Source organism: Heliangelus exortis, chromosome 3 (genome assembly GCF_036169615.1).
Source record: "Heliangelus exortis chromosome 3, bHelExo1.hap1, whole genome shotgun sequence".
Lineage (NCBI taxonomy): Eukaryota > Metazoa > Chordata > Aves > Apodiformes > Trochilidae > Heliangelus > Heliangelus exortis.
Genome location: NC_092424.1, coordinates 113,876,593 through 113,895,875, shown reverse-complemented (window position 1 = coordinate 113,895,875; position 19,283 = coordinate 113,876,593). Strand labels below are relative to the sequence as shown.

General features: G+C 54.8%; 1 protein-coding gene across 6 annotated transcripts in view; it reads right to left on the bottom strand.

Annotated features, from left to right (window-relative positions):
• NCOA1 (nuclear receptor coactivator 1) overlaps window positions 1-19,283 on the bottom strand; it is a 215,416-nt gene that overhangs the window by 22,965 nt on the left and 173,168 nt on the right. For all 6 annotated transcript variants that reach the window (XM_071742270.1, XM_071742272.1, XM_071742271.1 and 3 more), the window contains 5 exons: window positions 18,490-18,630; window positions 16,451-16,598; window positions 13,615-14,971; window positions 6,765-6,939; window positions 2,770-2,955 (listed from right to left, as the gene is read on the bottom strand). In XM_071742270.1, coding sequence (XP_071598371.1) covers window positions 2,770-2,955; window positions 6,765-6,939; window positions 13,615-14,971; window positions 16,451-16,598; window positions 18,490-18,630 — 2,007 coding nt within the window. The remainder of the gene's footprint in view (window positions 1-2,769; window positions 2,956-6,764; window positions 6,940-13,614; window positions 14,972-16,450; window positions 16,599-18,489; window positions 18,631-19,283) is intronic.

Below are 19,283 nucleotides of genomic sequence, written 5' to 3'. Positions count from 1 at the left end.
TGTAGAAGAACTTGGAGCCCAAGCCCAGGACAGAGAGATTTATGAGGCTGGAGACTTCACGTCATCCCATTTGAAATAGGAATTGGGCTTGAAGATCAAACAGCATCTGAGCTGAACCAGCCTGTGGAGTTCCAGGGAGATGGAAACTGGAGGGGGAAATGTGTTTCTGGCTGGGGTGGCACCTCTGCCACATGGGGATGTGTGACCAGTGGCCACCTCTGTGCCAAAATCCCTGAGTTTGTGAGGGAAATGCTGATGGGGGTGGTTGCTCGAGATGCAAAAATTTCTCTTCTTTGAACCAAGCTCAGCTCTACTGACTCTTTTCCCACTCAACCACGTTCTTTGTTTGAAAACATCTGTGGTTACCCAGTGCCAGGGGGCTCTGCTGTTGTCACAAGGAGCCACCACCTCCACGTGGTGCCACCCACACTGTGGGGTTGGTTTCAAAAAGGAGAAAATCAGAGTCCTAAGGAGAGGTAAAGGAGGAAGGTCCAGCTCAGGGACACTCAGCACATTCATTGCCATGGTGGCTCCTTCCAAACACTTCTCTTTTGCTCAAAATTCCTTCAAAAAAACTTGAAGGTTGCTTGGCAACAGAGAGATCCCAGCAGCTCCAGCCAGGCCAGGGAGGGTCATGGCACAGTTATGGTACAGCCTGTCCTCTGTCCTTTCTTGATACATCCAAAAAAATGATCTCCAGGCTGGTTGATGCTGAAGATGATGGGTTTTTCCCAAAAAGAGCATCATTTACTGGGCTCTTGGTGACCCTCCAAAGGAAGGTGGACCTGGCACGGCCAGGATGTAGAATAATAATATTATAAAGTCAAATAATAATATTATAAAGTCAAATAATAATATTATAACATCAAACAACAATATTATAAGGTCACAACTGTTGGGATGAGACCATGTGCAGGGCTGATTTCACCCTTCTCTCCTGGGGGGCACTCAGAGGAGGAAAAAAGCTCTCATGTGATGTTCTCCCTCTCAACTCAAACCAAGAATTTCATCTGATTCAGAGGGAAGGGTTGGGTGCAGGGTTACCCTGAGTGTTACCAACACTCAAGTGCTGGCCACATGCATCCTGCACCCCTGGGGATGTGGGATGCAGGGCTGTTGCTCTCCTGGAGCCTGGCCACCATCAAGAAAGGGACAACAGATGAATCCAGCAGCTCTTCCAGCCTCAAGCTTCCATCCTGAGAAGATGAGATCTGGGTTATTTCTTCCTGCACCTCCAGCTGAGCAGTCACACAGATCTACTGAATGGTGGCAAACAAGGTTCCTCTTCCACATCATCTTCAGCATCACAAAATGCATCAAGAGAAGCATCAAGGGAAGGGGAAGAAGGCAGAGAAGCAACAACCAAAGACCTTCTGGAGCCCAGGCTGCCAAAATGGCTCTGAGAGAGCTCTGTGGGGCTCTGCTGCTGGTGACTGCACCAGGGGGAGGTGACAGTGCTGCTTCTGCTGCTTCTTCTCCCAGCACCCAAACCATGCCCTGATCCTCGTGGAAATTAAACCTCACCTGGTGCCAGGGGAGCCTGAGCTCCATCACTGCTCAGGTGAGGAAATGCAACCTCCTCTGACTGATTCCCAGGAGCTGGGATGGACAGAAAAGGACTTCTTCTGTCGGAAACTACATCAAAGTGTAGAGAGAGAGAAAATCAAGCCAGCTTGAAACCTCACTGCCTGTGAGAAGATGCTGGTGAACCATGATGCACAGAATCATAGAATAATTTGGGTGGGAAGGGAGCTCTAAAGCTCCCCCAGTCCAACCCCTGCAGTATCAGGGACACCCTCACCCAGATCAGGGTGCTCAGAGCCTCCTCAAGCCTCACCTTGAACATCTCCAGGGATGAGGCCTCAACCCCCTCCCTGGGCACCCTGTGCCATTGTTCCACTGCCCTCATGGGACACAACTTGTTCCTCACATCCAATCTAAAGCTGCTCTTCTCTAATTTAAACCCATTGCCCCTCATCCTATCCCTCCAGGCCCTTGCACACAGTCCCTCTCCAGCCTCCAAAGTCCCAGATATGGGGTGGGTAACAGAGCCCTGGGAGAGCCTTGGGTGACAGCAGCACAAAGAGTCTGGAAAGAAGGTTAATGGCTCCACTGGCTTGGGAATTGCAGTTGGTGATCCCAGAGGTGAGGGGGAACTGAGCTCTTGTTCTCCCCCAGCCCAGGGGGCTCCAAGCCCCATCCAACCTGGGCTGAGACACTGCCAGGGATGGGGCAGCCACAGCTTCCTTGGGCAACCTGGGCAACCAGGGGCTCAGCACCCTCACCCCAAGCAATTTCTCCCTCACATCTCAGCCCCAGCTCCCCTCTCCCAGCTCCAAACCCTTCCCCCTTGTCCTATCCCACTCCAGCCCAGCCAGGACATCACCTTATTCCAGGCCACCACTAACCCATGGCCCACACCTGAGAATCACAGAATGCTCATGGCTGGAAAGGACCTCTGAGATCACCAAGTCCAACCAAACAATTTCTCCCTCCCTCCCTCCCTCCCTGCCCAAGATCTCCTCTCCATCTCCCCTCTCCCAGCTGCAAACCCTTCCCCCTCGCAGGGTCCCATCCCTCCAGGCCCTTGTCCCAAGTCCCTCCCCAGCTTTCCTGGAGCCCCTTCAGGCACTGGAAGGTGCTCTAAGGTCTCCCCGTTGCAGCCTTCTCTTCTCCAGCCTCAACACCCCCAACTCTCTCAGTTTTTTTTTCCTTTTCTGCCCTGGAAAGCTTCAGGTGATGAGGAGCAGATGGCAGGGCTGTACTCACCTGTGTCAGGTGGGAAGGGGTTTGGTGCTGTCACATTTCCCCTGCCCTGCTGGGCTGGGCCCCGGGGGTGTGGGCTGCTCCCATTGCTGCTGGGACACGGAACCGGCCGCAACTGGGCTGGCTCCAGGGACTCACAGAACTCAAAGGGGGTCCGACCAGCCTGGACACCCTGCCCACTGTTCATGGCTGGAGAGAAGGAAAGAAAACAAAAAACAAAAGCACAAGTCAGATCTCTCCTCCATCAGGCTGGCTGGAAGATGATCACCTCTCAGCAGGGTCACCTGCCAGGAAGGAAGGCCCCGTGGGATTGTTTGGAGGGTGAGAAGGGGCTTGTGGTGGGATGTCACCTCCCTGGAAGCTCTGTCACCCACAGCTCCCGTGGGGAAGCACCCCTAGGATCACCCTCAGGTGATGGTGACCACAGCTCCTGGGTGCTGAGCCATGGTGGGGAAAGAGAAGAGGGTGCAGGAGCCAGGCAGGCACCCAACCACCAGCACCTGCAGCTTAAAATATCAGCTGGACACAGAAATCCTAAATGGGTTGGGTTGGAAGGGACCCTAAAGGTCACCTAATTCCAGCCCCCCTGCCATGGTCAGGGACCCCTCCCCCAGCCCAGGGGGCTCCAAGCCCCGTCCAACCTGGGCTGAGACACTGCCAGGGATGGGGCAGCCACAGCTTCCTTGGGCAACCTGGGCAACCAGGGGCTCAGCACCCTCAAATTCAAGAATTTCTTCCTCAGATCCAACCTCAATCTCCCCTCTTCCAGTTTTAACCCATTTCCCTTGTCCTCTCCCTACCCCCCCGTGTCCAAAGCCCTCCCCCAGCTTTCTTGGAGCCCCTTCAGATATTGGGAGGTTGCTCTGAGCTCACCTGGGAGCCTCCTCTTCTCCAGGCTGAACAACCCCAAGCCCTCAGCCTGGCTTCCCAGGGAGGTGCTCAGCCCTCTGAGCATTTGAGTGGCTCTGCTCTGGACACCTTCCAGGAGCTCTGTGTCCTTCTGCTGTTGGGGACTCCAGAACTGGACACACAACTCCAGGTGGGGTCTCAGCAGAGCAGAGCAGAGTAAAAAAATGAACCAAATGGATGTTAGAAAGGCAAAGGGGATGGGGTTTGCATCCATCTGATGTAATCAGAGAGATTTTTAAGCCCCATCTGGAGTTTGAGCAAGCAAAGGGAATTAGAGAAGCTGAAGTGCAGCTCCTTGGCTCAAGGCAGCCACAGCATCCAGGCTCTGCTCCCTCTGGGGTGACCCTGGCACAGAAGCTGTGTTCATACCTCTGCTGCTCTCATTTATCAGCTGCTGGCTTGAAATCAATTAAAATGATGTCATTTAGGCCTGGCACCATGCTAATTTTTCTCTAAGTAAGTTCTTGCAAGTTCAGCTGCAGTTTGCCATCAGGGAGCCCATCTCAAAAGCTCCATTTGAGGTGAAAAATCAAGGTAAAAAGCAGCCTTGCAAGCAGGTAGCCACCAGCAATGGCTGTTGGCAACCCCTCTCCAGCCAGCAACACCTCTGAATCCTTTGGGATTAGCTGTGGGATGAGTTAAAGATATCAGCAGTGTCTTCAATGAGGCTCGTGGTGGAATTCCTGGATGGCAACCTCTGTTTCAGAGCCTGTAACCCAGGAGGGCAGAAAAAGCCCCAAGCACTCACCCTGCAGCCCCTGCTGCAACCACACTCACCCTCCTCATCCCTCCTTCATTTCACCTGGATGCAGGATTCCTGCTCCTCCAAAGACAACGAGCCCTGCTCCTACTTATATCAGAGCATTCCCAACAAAAATCCAGGTTGGGTGGAGAATGGCTGGAGAGCAGCCCTGAGGAGAAGGACTTTGGGGTGTGGGGGGAGGAGAAGCTCAGCATCACCCCAGACATCCCCGTGTTGGTCACCCAACCCCACATGTGTCCATCTCTGGGGTCCCCATCAGCAGAAGGACACGGAGCTGTTGGAGCCAGTGCAGAGGAGGCCCTGGAGCTGCTGGGAGGGCTGGAGCAGCTCTGCTCTGGAGCCAGGCTGAGAGAGTTGGGGGTGTTGAGGCTGGAGAAGAGAAGGCTGCAACGGGGAGACCTTAGAGCACCTTCCAGTGCCTGAAGGGGCTCCAGGAAAGCTGGGGAGGGACTTGGGACAAGGGCCTGGAGGGATGGGAGCCTGCGAGGGGGAAGGGTTTGCAGCTGGGAGAGGGGAGATGGAGAGGAGATCTTGGGCAGGGAGGGAGGGAGGGAGGGAGGGAGAAATTGTTTGGTTGGACTTGGTGATCTCAGAGGTCCTTTCCAGCCATGAGCATTCTGTGATTCTCAGGTGTGGGCCATGGGTTAGTGGTGGCCTGGAATAAGGTGATGTCCTGGCTGGGCTGGAGTGGGATAGGACAAGGGGGAAGGGTTTGGAGCTGGGAGAGGGGAGCTGGGGCTGAGATGTGAGGGAGAAATTGCTTGGGGTGAGGGTGCTGAGCCCCTGGTTGCCCAGGTTGCCCAAGGAAGCTGTGGCTGCCCCATCCCTGGCAGTGTCTCAGCCCAGGTTGGATGGGGCTTGGAGCCCCCTGGGCTGGGGGAGGGGTCCCTGACCATGTAGTGGGATTGAGACTGGATGGGCTTCAGGGTCCTCTCCAACCCAAACCAATCTGGGATTCCCTGATGTCTGTTGAAGTTCCCAACCATCTCAGCCCTGGGACAAGAGGCCATTGGCTCTGAAGCAGGAGCAATAAGCAATAAGCCTGATCATGAATTCAGCTCAGAGGTGAAGGATGATTTAATCCAATGCTCCAGGGCTGGCAGCTCCTTTTTACCACCCAGATGTCTCCCTGATGGAGGGGAGGGAGGCACAGCAAAGCTCCCTGGTGCCTCCATGCTCAGCACAGCTTTCACTCCTCACCCTTCCAGCACCCATCTCCTATGCCCTCACTTTTCCTTCCCTCCCCATTGCTTTCCCTGCTGCTCTGATGCTCCCAGCCTTCTAAAAACTCTGCTTCTGCAACTGAGTTCTCCAAAAATATCCCAACCCTGTCTGCCAGAGCCTCCTCATGGGCTTCTTGCTGGGCTGGAACCCAAAACCTCCTCATCTTCATTTGCTGAATGGGTCACAGGATAATTATCCCTCCCTGGGTGGGATGTGGAGCAGCAGCTGACCTGCTCTACACAGGTTCCTCTCCTGCCTATGGCTCTTCCTTCCCTCTGCTCTAGAATCTGCACCTCAACCTTTCCCACTGCCAGGGATGGGGCAGCCACAGCTTCTGGGGGCAACCTGGGCAACCAGGGGCTCAGCACCCTCACCCCAAGGAATTTCTCCCCGAGATCTCATCAGATTGCAAAGCCCTGGTCCCACAGAGCATCAAAAAGTCACTGAATCATTCTGGTTGGAAAAGACCTTAAATATCATCAAGTCCAACCCTTCCCCCAGCCCTGCCCCATGTCCCTCATCCCCACATCCCCAGGGCTTTCTCTGAAACCCCTCCAGGCATGATGGGGACTCCAGCCCTGCCCTGGGCAGCCTGGGCCAGGCCCTGACAACCCTTTCCAGGGAGAAATTCTTCCCCAGCTCCAACCTAAACCTCCCCTGGCACCACTTGACTTGTGCCAAAAGTTCCTCTTCTCCCATCCCTTGTTCCTTGGGAGCAGAGCCCGACCCCCCCTGGCTCCAACCTCCTCTCAGGGGCTTGCAGAGAGCCACAAGGTCTCCCCTCAGCCTCCTCTGCTCCAGGATCAGCACCCACAGCTCCCTCAGATGCTCCTCACAACTTCTCCAGCTCCTCCTTACTCTCCAGCCCCTTCTCCATCTTCTCCAGCCCCTTCCCCAGCTCCATTCCCTTCTCTGGACACTCTCCAGCCCCTCAACCTCCTTCTCCTCCTGAGGGGCCCAGAACTGACCCCAGATCCCCAGGGATGGATCCAGGCTGGTGCTACCCCATCAGCCCAGGTGATGGAAGAACCTCCCCTCCCACCCCAAGGGCAGAGGACCCACTCAGGGGGTGGAACACCAGTGTTCAGGGATGCACACTTACTGTTGAGTCCCGTGGGGGCTCTGGGAGCAGCAGTGGGTGGCAGGGGGGCACTCAGCAGCTCTGGTTTGGTGGTCACCCCACTCTCGTTTCTCTCCGGTCCGCACAACCCTGGCATCTGAGACACTTTCTCCAGAGAGGGCAGGAGCTGATCCAGCTGCTCCAGCTCAGCTGCAAACTAAGGAAAAAAACCATAAATTAAAATCAAAGAACTGCACAGGTGGGTGATTCAGCCCCAGCACAGAGCCTGTGAGACCACTGAGCGTGGGGTTTGCATCCAAGGAGCCCTCTCCATGTCCCCCCAGCCATTTGGTCACCAAAGCTCTGGGAATCTCATGTGGATAAAGAACCATCCCTGCATCCCTCTGCATGGCTGGGCAGGCCCTGAGGGGACAAGAAATGTTCTCCCCTGCACATGGGTCCCCACCCTGGAGCCTGGTCCTCAGCACCAGCTTTAGGCTGCTAAGACGTTGCAATTAACATAATTATTAATGAGCTACATAACCTCCAGTAATTGAAACCAAGAGATTATAGAATCACAGAATGGTTTGGGTTGGAAGGGACCTTAGAGCTCATCCAGTTCCAACCCCCTGCATGGTCAGGGACCCCTCCCCCAGCCCAGGGGGCTCCAAGCCCCATCCAACCTGGGCTGAGACACTGCCAGGGATGGGGCAGCCACAGCTTCCTTGGGCAACCTGGGGCTCAAACTCAAGAATTTCTTCCTCATGTCCAACCTCAATCTCCCCTCTTCCAGTTTTAACCCATTTCCCTTGTCCTCTCCCTACCCCCCCGTGTCCAAAGCCCTCCCCCAGCTTTCTTGGAGCCCCTTCAGATATTGGGAGGTTGCTCTGAGCTCACCTGGGAGCCTCCTCTTCTCCAGGCTGAACAACCCCAAGCCCTCAGCCTGGCTTCCCAGGGAGGTGCTCAGCCCTCTGAGCATTTGAGTGGCTCTGCTCTGGACACCTTCCAGGAGCTCTGTGTCCTTCTGCTGTTGGGGACTCCAGAACTGGACACACAACTCCAGGTGGGGTCTCAGCAGAGCAGAGCAGAGGGGGAGAATCCCCTCCCTCGACCCCTGTCTGTGCTTCTTTTGCTGCAGCCCAGGACATGGTTGGGTTCTGGGCTCCAAGCACACCCTGAGGGCTCATGTTGAGCTTCTGCTCCATCACCCCCACCCCCAAGTCCTTCTCCTCAGGGCTGCCCTCAATCCTTTCTCCTCCCAACCTCTATTTCTCCATGGGATTGCCTCCACCCAGCTGCAGAACCTTGCCCTTGGCTGTATTGAACTTCCTGCAGTTTGCAGGATTCCACTTCTCCAGCCTGGCCAGGTCCCTCTGGATGGATCCCTTCCCTCCAGCAATAATTTACTTTGTTAATTTACATATGGTTAGGCTGAGATTATATACATTTTAAAAAACATCTTTTTTCTAAGATGAAGAAGTGATTTTTTTTTAAAGAATAAGTCTCCAAAACCAACTCTGTCCTTGGGCATGTAATTACCCCTCAGTGGAGCAGTAAAAGAAAAAAATAACAAAAAACATTCAGCTTTTCCAACCTTCATCATGGTTAAGAATGGAAGAGGAGAGATTTAGCCTGGGGACCCAAATAAATGGGAAAGTTACCAGGAAAGGGATTTGCACCAGTGGCTGCTGTAAAGCAGGAGGTTGGGATTAAAGGGGCTGAGAGAGAGATGAGCTTTGGCTAAAAAGAAAAAAATATCTCAAGGGAAAGCAAACACTTGAACATGGAAGGACACAGAGGGCTCCCAGCAGAGCCCTCCCTTGGCATTAGGATGGGTACCACGGGGTCAGTAAGAGGTGACTTGAGAGCAGAAGGGAAAAGCTTTGTGTTTGCTGGAGGGGATGATGCTGCTCTGGAGAAGATGGAGAAACCTGACAGGAATTGGGAACCTGGCTCAGATGAGAGGCACTGCCACCACCAGCTGAGATGTGAGGTGGCAAACAGCCCTCCCCAGGATCCCACCCATTGCTGGGGGGCTGCTGGCATCAAGCAGTGCTGAACACCTCTCATCAAGGTGACAGCTTTGTCCCTCCCCAGAAGAAACCATGGGAAGTTTCTCCCTAAATCCCAGCTGGAAATATTTCACTCATCATCTAAATTCCTCCAAATTGGTGGCAAGCCCAGTTGTCACAACAGCCACCTCCAAGTTTTCACCTCCACCCTCAGGCCAAAGCCCAGGGTGGCTGTGGGAAGCTCCACCTTGGGATGGGCTCTCCAGCAACAGGGGCTCCATCAAAACATCATTCCCAGTCCTGCACCCAAGACCTGTGAGACCCTGCTGATGCTGCCCACCCTGGCAGAGATGTCCCCCTTTTCCTTCTCCACTCTTTTGTCCCCTTTCCTACAGTCTCATGGCAGCACCTGGGGAGATGAATTGGTATTTTTAATATATCCGACAGAGTATTTTTTTTTTTTTATCTTCAGAGTGGGTTGGAAGGGACCTTTAAAGGTTACCCAGTTAATACATCTCCTCAACTCCATGTCCTCCTGCAGAAAGGTGGTTTTGGAGGCAGAGGGAGAAGAAGGGCACAGAGGCAGAGGCATCCAAAGCAGATGTTAAAGAGAAATAAAATGGGAGCAGGGAAATTCTTGTGTTGCTCCTTGGGCACATGAAGAGGTTGGAGAGGATGGAGAGGTCATTGAAGGAGATGTGATGGAAGCAGAGGGCTTATCCCTTGTTTTCTGGAGCACCAAAACCTACACCTGGAATCTGCACCCACTTTAATGGGTATTTTGTTTCTCCTTCATGTCTGGAAAACTCAGGGTGCTGGAGGGCTGGAGCAGCTCAGGCCATCCAGTCTTGCTTGGAGAAGGCTCAGATCTTCATAACCAATTTCTGTCCTCAAATGGGCAGGAAAACCCACAGTGTGATGCTGAATATTCCAGGACAGCTTCTTCTTCTCCAGACCTCTGGTTCCCAGCAGGAATAAGGTTTCAAAACCAGAGCCAACTAAAAGGCAAACCAAGATCTCAGCTCTTCATCCCTCACCATGTGTGAAATCAGCTCCATGAGGAGGACAGAGATGCTTCCAGGAGGTGTCCATCCAACCAACCTTCAGCCCTGGCTGGACCTTCACATGGAGTGGAGGAACCTCTCCTCCCGTGCCACTTGGGTAATGAAATTCTGGCACAAATTAAATAATCCCATTATTTTATGTAAACTCCCTGCTTCCTGGAGGCAGCTCTTTCCAGAAGGATCTCCAGCCCTCTGTCATCACTCCTTTCTTCTCTTCCAGAAAAGGATTCTACCCTGCTTGCAAAAAAACCCAAGCTGCAACTTAGCTTCAGAAACCAAAAAGCACACGAAAAAGAAAGTAAAACTCTGTTTTCCATGGAATCAGAGAACAGTTTGGGTTGGAAGAGACCTTCAAAGACCATCCAAGTCCAACCCCTTGCTGTGGGCAGGGCCATCTTCAGCCAGCTCAGGTTTCTCAAAGCAATGTGAACATGACCTGGGAGACTTCCAGTCATGGGGCATCCATGACTTCTCTTTGGACTCCACTGTCCATGTGTGGTGGAGAATTCCCATGGTGGAGAATTCCCATCCTGCTCAAGGGCAGAGAGAAGACAAACTGACCTGAAGGAAAGTTTCCTCTTCACCTTGCTGAAGTTGGTGCCTTCAAAGAGCCCTTCCAAAGCCTTCCTTATTCTTTTCACTTTTTTGAACTCCTGTAATTCCCCTTAGCTCCATCCCAAGCTCTACCCCAAAGATTTTCTCTTCTCACCCCCACAAACTGGTGGCTCAGAGCAAACCTGGGGTGTTTCCCTATGATAAATCCAGCCAAGAATTAACTCCTTCAAGGCTGAACTGCAGAACCTGCCCCACAATTCATGTAGCTCCAAACGCTGGAATGTGTTCCTGACCCTGGATCAGGTTCCCAAGGAAGCTGTGGCTGCCCCATCCCTGGCAGTGTCTCAGCCCAGGTTGGATGGGGCTTGGAGCCCCCTGGGCTGGGGGAGGGGTCCCTGGGGGTTGGATGGTCTTTAAGGTCCCAAACCATTCTATGATAATTGATGTTTTGATTCTTGAAACAATCCCACATGAAAAGAAAAATCCAGCATTTGGATTTGATTTGGAACAGCAGCTCCACCACCTCCCCAGGCAGCACCAGAGCTGCCTGGAAGGGAAACCTCGTGGAAAGAAAACTCTGTCTGTAGCTGCTGAGCAGGGAAGGGTTGTTCACTCCTCAGGAAAAAAAAAAATCATTTTTGAAGACTCTGCAAACCTTCTCCAGCCCTTTTTATTGACTCTTTGGAAACACTCACGATGGGACAATGTATAATCCTGATGCTCCCCAGCTGCCTGGGGATGGATACTTGGAACTGAAAAGCCACGAAGAAGCCTAAAAAATGCTGAGCTGCTTCCAAGAGAGCAGGAGAGGGGCTATAAACACATCCAGGCACGAGTCCTCCAGGCTCTGGGTGCCTCTTTGTGAGAAGAGGGGAGGAGAGGACAATCACCTTGCACAGCCCCACGTCATTCACTGGGATCTGAAGGGGGGTGACAGTGGAACCATCAGTGATGCTGACTACACCAAGGTGTGTGGGTGGGGACACACTGAGGGAATGGGTGACATCCAGAGGGACCTGAACAGGCTGGAGAGGTGGGACTGGGCAAACCTCATGGAGTTCAACAAGGCCAAGGGCAAGAGCCAGGACATGGGTGGGGAAAATCCCCAGAACAGCTCCAGGTTGGGTGGGGAATGGCTGGAGAGCAGCCCTGAGGAGAAGGACTTTGGGGTGTGGGGGGAGGAGAAGCTCAGCATCACCCCAGACATCCCCGTGTTGGTCACCCAACCCCACATGTGTCCATCTCTGGGGTCCCCATCAGCAGAAGGACACGGAGCTGTTGGAGCCAGTGCAGAGGAGGCCCTGGAGCTGCTGGGAGGGCTGGAGCAGCTCTGCTCTGGAGCCAGGCTGAGAGAGTTGGGGGTGTTGAGGCTGGAGAAGAGAAGCTGCAATGGGGAGACCTTAGAGCACCTTCCAGTGCCTGAAGGGGCTCCAGGAAAGCTGGGGAGGGACTTGGGACAAGGGCCTGGAGGGATGGGACCCTGCGAGGGGGAAGGGTTTGCAGCTGGGAGAGGGGAGATGGAGAGGAGATCTTGGGCAGGGAGGGAGGGAGGGAGGGAGAAATTGTTTGGTTGGACTTGGTGATCTCAGAGGTCCTTTCCAGCCATGAGCATTCTGTGATTCTCAGGTGTGGGACATGGGTTAGTGGTGGCCTGGAATAAGGTGATGTCCTGGCTGGGCTGGAGTGGGATAGGACAAGGGGGAAGGGTTTGGAGCTGGGAGAGGGGAGCTGGGGCTGAGATGTGAGGGAGAAATTCCTTGGGGTGAGGGTGCTGAGCCCCTGGTTGCCCAGGTTGCCCAAGGAAGCTGTGGCTGCCCCATCCCTGGCAGTGTCTCAGCCCAGGTTGGATGGGGCTTGGAGCCCCCTGGGCTGGGGGAGAACAAGAGCTCAGTTCCCCCTCACCTCTGGGATCACCAGCTGCAATTCCCAAGCCAAAGGAGCCCTCAACCTTCTTTCCAGACTCTTTGTGCTGCTGTCACCCAAGGCTCTCCCAGGGCTCTGTTATCCACCCCACATCTCCAAACCCCTTCTCCACTGCCCTCCCTGAGCCATCAGCCCAGCTCCTCGTGCCAACCTCTCCCTCTTCTCTTTGCTTAAAAAGGATGAAGCATCTTTTATCCGTGTCACCATCTCCCCAGGCTTTCAAAACCCAGGGATCTCTTCTATTCATAGCTGCGGGTAATGAATATTTATCCACCCAGATCTGGGCTGCAGAGATCTGTCACTGGATAATTCCCTTTAATAACACTTCCAGGAGAACTGGAAAGCCCCCATGACTGCTCATCTCAGCCAACAAAAGGCTGAGGGACTGACAGGTCCTCACAACACAAGCCCTGAATGTGCCCAGAGATGCAAAAAAAAGAGCTTTTTTTGGAGTGGCAACCTGCACATGGGTCTTCTCCTTCCTCAAGCCCCACCACCTGCAGCCATGTGCTGGGTTTCCTTCTGTTTTTAGCACACTTTGACATATTTTTCCCTTCCCACCATCACCTTGAAGACCTCAGCTGCCCAAATGGGAAGGACCTGACAAGAGGGGACAGCACTGATGGTGATGGTGGCATCAGTACTGGAGGAGCTGGACCCAGCACTGCAGAAGGTGGCACCAACACTAAAGGTGGCACCAGCACTAAAGAAGGTGGCCCCAACACTGCAGAAGGTGGCACCAGTGCTGAAGAAGGTGGCCCCAGAACTAAAGAAGGTGGCCCCAGTGCTGAAGAAGGTGGCCCCAGCACTAAAGAAGGTTGGACCTGTGCTGAAGAAGGTGGCACCACTGCTGAAGAAGGTGGCACCAGCACTAAAGAAGGTGGCACCAGTGCAGGAGAAGATGGTACCAGTGTTGGAGAAGGTGGCCCCAGCACTAGAGAAGGTGGCCCCAGCACTAAAGAAGGTGGCCCCAACACTGCAGAAGGTGGCACCAGTGATGAAGAAGGTGGCCCCAGAGATGAAGAAGGTGGCCCCAAAGATGAAGAAGGTGGCACCAGTGATGAAGAAGGTGGCACCTGCACTAAAGAAGGTGGCACCAGTGATGAAGAAGGTGGCACCAGTGCTGCAGAAGGTGGCACCAGTGCAGCAGAAGATGGTACCAGTGTTGGAGAACGTGGCACCAGCACTGCAGAAGGTGACCCTGGGGCAGTAGTAGGTTGTGGCAGCCACAGGACAGCTCCCCACACTTCTCCCGGCCCCACCAGAAGGTTTGGGTTAAAACCACCCCAAAACCCACAACTTGTCACAGAAGACCCCACCAGCACGGCCCCAACTCACCTGGCCCTGGCTCTCCAGCTTCACCTCCTCTGTGGCAGGAGGTTTGGCGAGGGGCACGGGGGGAGGGTTGCAGGGCTCCATCTGCTCTGTCTTCTCCACCTTCACCTTCACATCATCCAGACTCAGCGCTGGGGCTGCAGCGAGCTCCTTCTCATCCTTGTCCAGCAGGTAACGCAGGAGCTGGTGGTCCTTGACATCTTTCTTCTTCAAGGCCTCGGGCTCCAGCTTGACGTCGGCGTTTCCCGGCAGCTGGCTCGGAGCCGCGGGGGGGGGGTTGGGGGCGTTCTCCTTCTTCTCGTGCTCCATGGCCAAGGTGGTGATGTCCGAAGGGCTTCCCTCTTGGAGGAGTCGATGCAGGATCTTGTGCCTCTCGGTCAAGGAGCTGTGGGAGGAGGGGCAGGAGGTGCCGGGAGCGTTGCCGGAACCCAAAGCGGCGCCGGCGCAGACCAAGGAATCTTTGCAGCTGGTGTCGGCGTCGGCGTGCCGGAGCTGCTGCTCCGCCGTGGTGGCCAAGAGCTGGACCAGCTTGTGGCTGGTGGCTTGGGAGCATTTGTTGTCCCCCTCGGCCAGCCTGTCCCCGGCGTGCAGCAGACCCGAGTCCAGGGGTTTGCCCTCCCCCGTGCCCCCGTCCCCCTGGATCATCTCGCTGAGGATGGAGGCCACCTCCTTGGGGTCCTTGGACTCGGCTTTCACGGGCTGCATGGCCAAACGTCCAGGGGAGCTCTGGGAGCTGAGCTGTCTCAGCACAGGGGGGGGTGTGGAGTAACCCACTGGGGTGCTGGGACCTTCGTTCAGCCCCGACATGGAGTTCATGGAGGTGCTGGGAAAGGGTCTGGTGCCACCACCACCACCACCGCCACCGCCGCCGCCGCCGCCGCCACCGCCGCTGTTGGCCATGCCCACGGGGGAGTGCATGGTGGGCATGGTGGGGGAGAAGGGGTTGCCAGGCACTCTGGGTCTGGGCACCAGCCCCGGGCTGACCCGATGCCTGGGAGACATGAACTGTGGTGGGGTTATCCCCGGACTGTTCATGGGGGAACTGTTGAGGTTCAAAGTGTGGTTACTGTTCTGGGGACCCGCTTGTCCCTGGCTTAAGGCAATGTTGGCTCCTAGCTGGTTCCCAGGGGAACATCCAAAGCTGGTTTGGTTGGTGCTGGAGTTGTTGTTGTTGTTGTGGAGGCCAGTGCCTGGCTGCTGGTTGACGTTGGTGGCCAACATGCTGCCATTGGAAGAGGGGATGGAGGGTGGCAGGGCCATGCCCTGCCCCGGGGAGATGCTGGGGTTCAGAGAGGGGCTGACACGAGGAAGGGGCATGGTGGAGTTGGTGTTCTCCTGGGGTGAGAGCATCCCATGATCCCTGCAGGGGAGGAAAAGGAGAAGGAAAGTCACGGGAGGTTTTCCCCATATGGAGTGTCCCTCAGGCAGCTCCTGCTCCCTGTCTGTGCTGCAGAGATCTGAAGCCTGGAGAGCAGCAGCTCAGGAGCCCTGGTGGTGCCACCTCCTTATTCTTCTCCTTTCATTTTCCTTTTTTTTGAACTCCTGTAATTCCCCTGAGCTCCATCCCAAGCTCTACCCCAAAGATTTTCTCTTCTCACCCCCACAAACTGGTGGCTCTGAGCAAACCTGGGGTGTTTCCCTATGACAAATCCAGACAAGAATGAACTCTTTCAAGGCTAAACTGCAGAACCTGCCCCACAATTCATGTAGCTCCAAACACTGGAATGTGTTCCTGACCCTGGAACAGGTTCCCAAGGAAGCTGTGGCTGCCCCATCCCTGGCAGTGTCTCAGCCCAGGTTGGATGGGGCTTGGAGCACCCTGGGCTGGGGGAGGGGTCCCTGACCATGGCAGGGGGTTGGAACTGGGTGAGCTTCAAGGTCCCTTCCATCCCAAACCATTCTGGGATTCCCTGGGTCCCACATGGCTGAAGGAGAACCATGCTCCACCAGCATTCTTCTCCATCCCAGCCCCCTGGGGTTTCTCCAGCACAGCCCAGGTCCACAGCCTCACCTCTCCCTGCCCTGCCAGTTTGACAGAGCCTCTCCCTCCCCAAGTATTTTAAGTTCTCCAGGGCAAGGCAGAAATCTGAAGCACGTCTATAAACCCCCCCCTGAACTCTTGGGGACACCTCTTTGCAAAACAAGAATAATAGAGACCAAGAGAGCTGCCCTCAACCTGCTTTTCAGCCTCAGGTTCCTCCTGAGGATCACACCTGCAAACCAGCATCATGGACCAGCAGCAGATCCTCCTTCCACTGGAGGGAGTGGGGGCTTTGGATTCCTGGATCAGCCACCCAGGTGCTCTCCAAGGAGATGTGGACAGGCTGGAGAGCTGGGCAAAGATGGAACTCCTGGAGTTCAGGAAGGACAAGGGGAGAGTCCTGCACCTGGGGAAGAATAACCCCAACCACCAGGACAGGTGAGGGGATGTCCTGCTGGAAAGCAGCTCCATGGGGAAAAACCTTGGAGCCCCAAGGAAATTCTCCATGGGTCAACAGTGTGGCCAAGAGGGGATCCTGGAGGGCATCAGGAAAAGTGTGTCCAGCAGATCTGGGGAGGTTCTCCTGCCCCTCTGCTCTGCCCTGGGGAGACCACACCTGGAATCCTGGCTCCAGTTTGGGGCTCCCCAGTTGAGGAGAGACAAGACTAATCAAGACCAACAGAGCTGCCCTCAAGCTGCTTTTCAGCCTCAGGTTCCTCCTGAGGATCCCACCTACAAACCAGCATCATGGACCAGCAGCAGATCCTCCTTCCACTGGAGGGAGTGGGGGCTTTGGATTCCTGGATCAGCCACCCAGGTGGTGGCAGAGCTTGGCAGAGGGTGAGGTTGGGGACCTACCTGTCAATGACATGGATGCCCATGATGAAGGGTTGCATCTCTGGGCTGGAGGGGTAGCAGAGCTTGCACTTGGTGTGAGCACTCAGCACTGTCCCATCGCTCAGGGTGAAACGGTACGAGGGGCTGAAGGCTGCACCACGTGTCATCACTGCAGGAGACAGCCAAAAACACAAGAAACCCCCCTCAGAAACTCAAGCCACAACTCTAACACCCTCCAAGCAGCAGGAGGAGGATGAAAGGAGCAGAAGAAAAGGAGAACATGTCTGGTCAAAGGTTGGACTGGATGATCTTGGAGGTCTCTTCCAACCTAAACATTCTGTGAGTCTGTGAGAACCACTTCCCTGCAAACAAAACCCAGGGGAGGTTTAGGTTGGAGCTGGGGAAGAATTTCTCCCTGGAAAGGGTTGTCAGGGCCTGGCCCAGGCTGCCCAGGGCAGGGCTGGAGTCCCCATCATGCCTGGAGGGGTTTCAGAGAAAGCCCTGGGGATGTGGGGATGAGGGACATGGGGCAGGGGGGGCCCTGGCACTGCTGGGTTAGCTCCTAATCCCTAAAATCTGGATTTTGGAGCATGTGGTGCTTTCCCTGGCAGGGCTGTTTGCCCACCTGGAGATGGGAATGGAGCTGGGAAGGGTCTGGAGAGCAAGGAGAAGGTCTGGAGAGCAAGGAGGAGGGTCTGGAGAAGATTGAAAAGGGTGTGGAGAAGTTGTGAGGAGCATCTGAGGGAGCTGTGGGTGCTGATCCTGGAGCAGAGGAGGCTGAGGGGAGACCTTGTGGCTCTCTGCAAGCCCCTGAGAGGAGGTTGGAGCCAGGGGGGGTCGGGCTCTGCTCCCAAGGAACAGGGGAAGGGAGAAGAGGAACTTTTGGCACAAGTGGTGCCAGGGGAGGTTTAGGTTGGAGCTGGGGAAGAATTTCTCCCTGGAAAGGGTTGTCAGGGCCTGGCCCAGGCTGCCCAGGGCAGGGCTGGAGTCCCCATCATGCCTGGAGGGGTTTCAGAGAAAGCCCTGGGGATGTGGGGATGAGGGACATGGGGCAGGGGTTGCCCGGGCAGTGCTGGGGGAAGGGTTGGATTTGATGATCTTCAAGATCTTTTCCAACCCAAACATTTCTCTGACTCTACACTGACCAACCCCACAGAGCCAGAAAATAAGAGGGTTCTGAACAACCACAGCGGGACAGAAATCCTCCCAGGGGCTTCTCCAGCTCCAAACCCATGTCCTGCAGTGGGAAGATCTAAATCCATCCAGCACCATCCTGGAGTGTTCCTTGAGAGCTTCCAAGGGGGACAACACTCAGTCCCCAGTGCACAACCTACAGATGAAGCCCAGCCAGGCTGGGAAGGTGCAGCCCCTGCCACCTTGGCAGAGTTCTCCAGAAGCTGAGTGACCTCCTGCTCCTTCCTTCCTGCCTCCCACACACCCCTGGTGTGAACATCCTCACTGGTACAGCAAAAATGCTCACAGAAGACTCAACACAGCAAAGATGCTCATGAAAAGGCCAACAGAGGATGGAGCTCACACGTGAACATAAGTTGTTCATGACAGAGCTTCTGCTGCTTCTGCTTAGACACCAGGGGTGGTGTTTGCAGATGGCACAGGAGGAAAAATAAATCAAAATAATCATAAAATAACCATTTGCCCAGAGAGGCTGTGGCTGCCCCATCCCTGGCAGTGTCTCAGCCCAGGTTGGATGGGGCTTGGAGCACCCTGGGCTGGGGGAGGTGTCCCTGACCATGGCAGGGGGTGGCACTGGGTGGGCTTTAAGGTCCCTTCTCACCCAAACCATTCTGGAATTCCATGATTCTTTGATTATTTAGCTGCTCTTTGTCTCAATTCTATATTTCCTGAACATGAGATGAACCCTCCCAGCTGGAGGAGCTCCTCCAGCATCCCTCAACCCTTTCCCCTGTCCCTTTGGCACTTTGGGATTATTGTTGCAGGGTCTTTTTCTCCAGAAAGCTCTAAACCATCAAGGAGGACCATGTCCCAGCTTCTCCTTGGTGCAGGAGAGCAGCAGGGCAGGAGGAAGAGGAGCCCATTACCTTCTTGAAAGAGCTGCTTGGCATAGGAGGGCTCCCTGCCCTGGGGCTGGAAGAAGGCATAGATGCATTTCCTGACCAAGTCCTCCCAGCCCGTCCTGCCAGCAGCTCTCAAGGAACTGGTGTCAATGGAGATGATTTTACCTGGGTGGAAAGAGAGATGCAACGTTACACAAGAAGAGCCTGAGAAGTCCCTCAGCACAAAGAGGTCCATAAATGTGGGAAAAATGAAGCCATGGCCTCTTCAGTGCCTGGCAGCAGTGACAGAAGGACATGAAGGTGTCCTCCAGAAAGAGGTTCAAGGAGTTTGCTCTGGAGCACACACAGACCTCAACACACACCTTGGCCAGCTGAAGCAGACCCAAAACCCACCCAGATGCACCTTGGTGCCAAGGTCCCTCACTGTTGCAGGGCTGGGGTCCCCAGATCCACACCCTCACCTGCTGGGACACCCTCTCACTATCCAAGGCTCTCGCAAGCAGGACCTGCCAGCTGCTTCCTCCCTGGACATGAAACACCAGGAGGCTTTTCTGGATGTTTTGCACCATGGGCAGGGAGCAGCGAGCAGAAAAAATGTTCATTAAGGACTTTCAAGGCTGTAGGGAAGCCCAGGGTGATGATCAACTACCAGAAAGGTCACCAGAATGACCAGGAAGCAATTATTTGGCTAAGAGAAACCCCAGATCCCAAAGGTGACGACTTTTCCATTCTTATCAGCAACCTCAAAACCCCCAAGAATCCAACAGAGCAGGGAGGGGCTGGTGTGTCAGAGCAGCTGAGGTGCCTCCAGTTGAGGT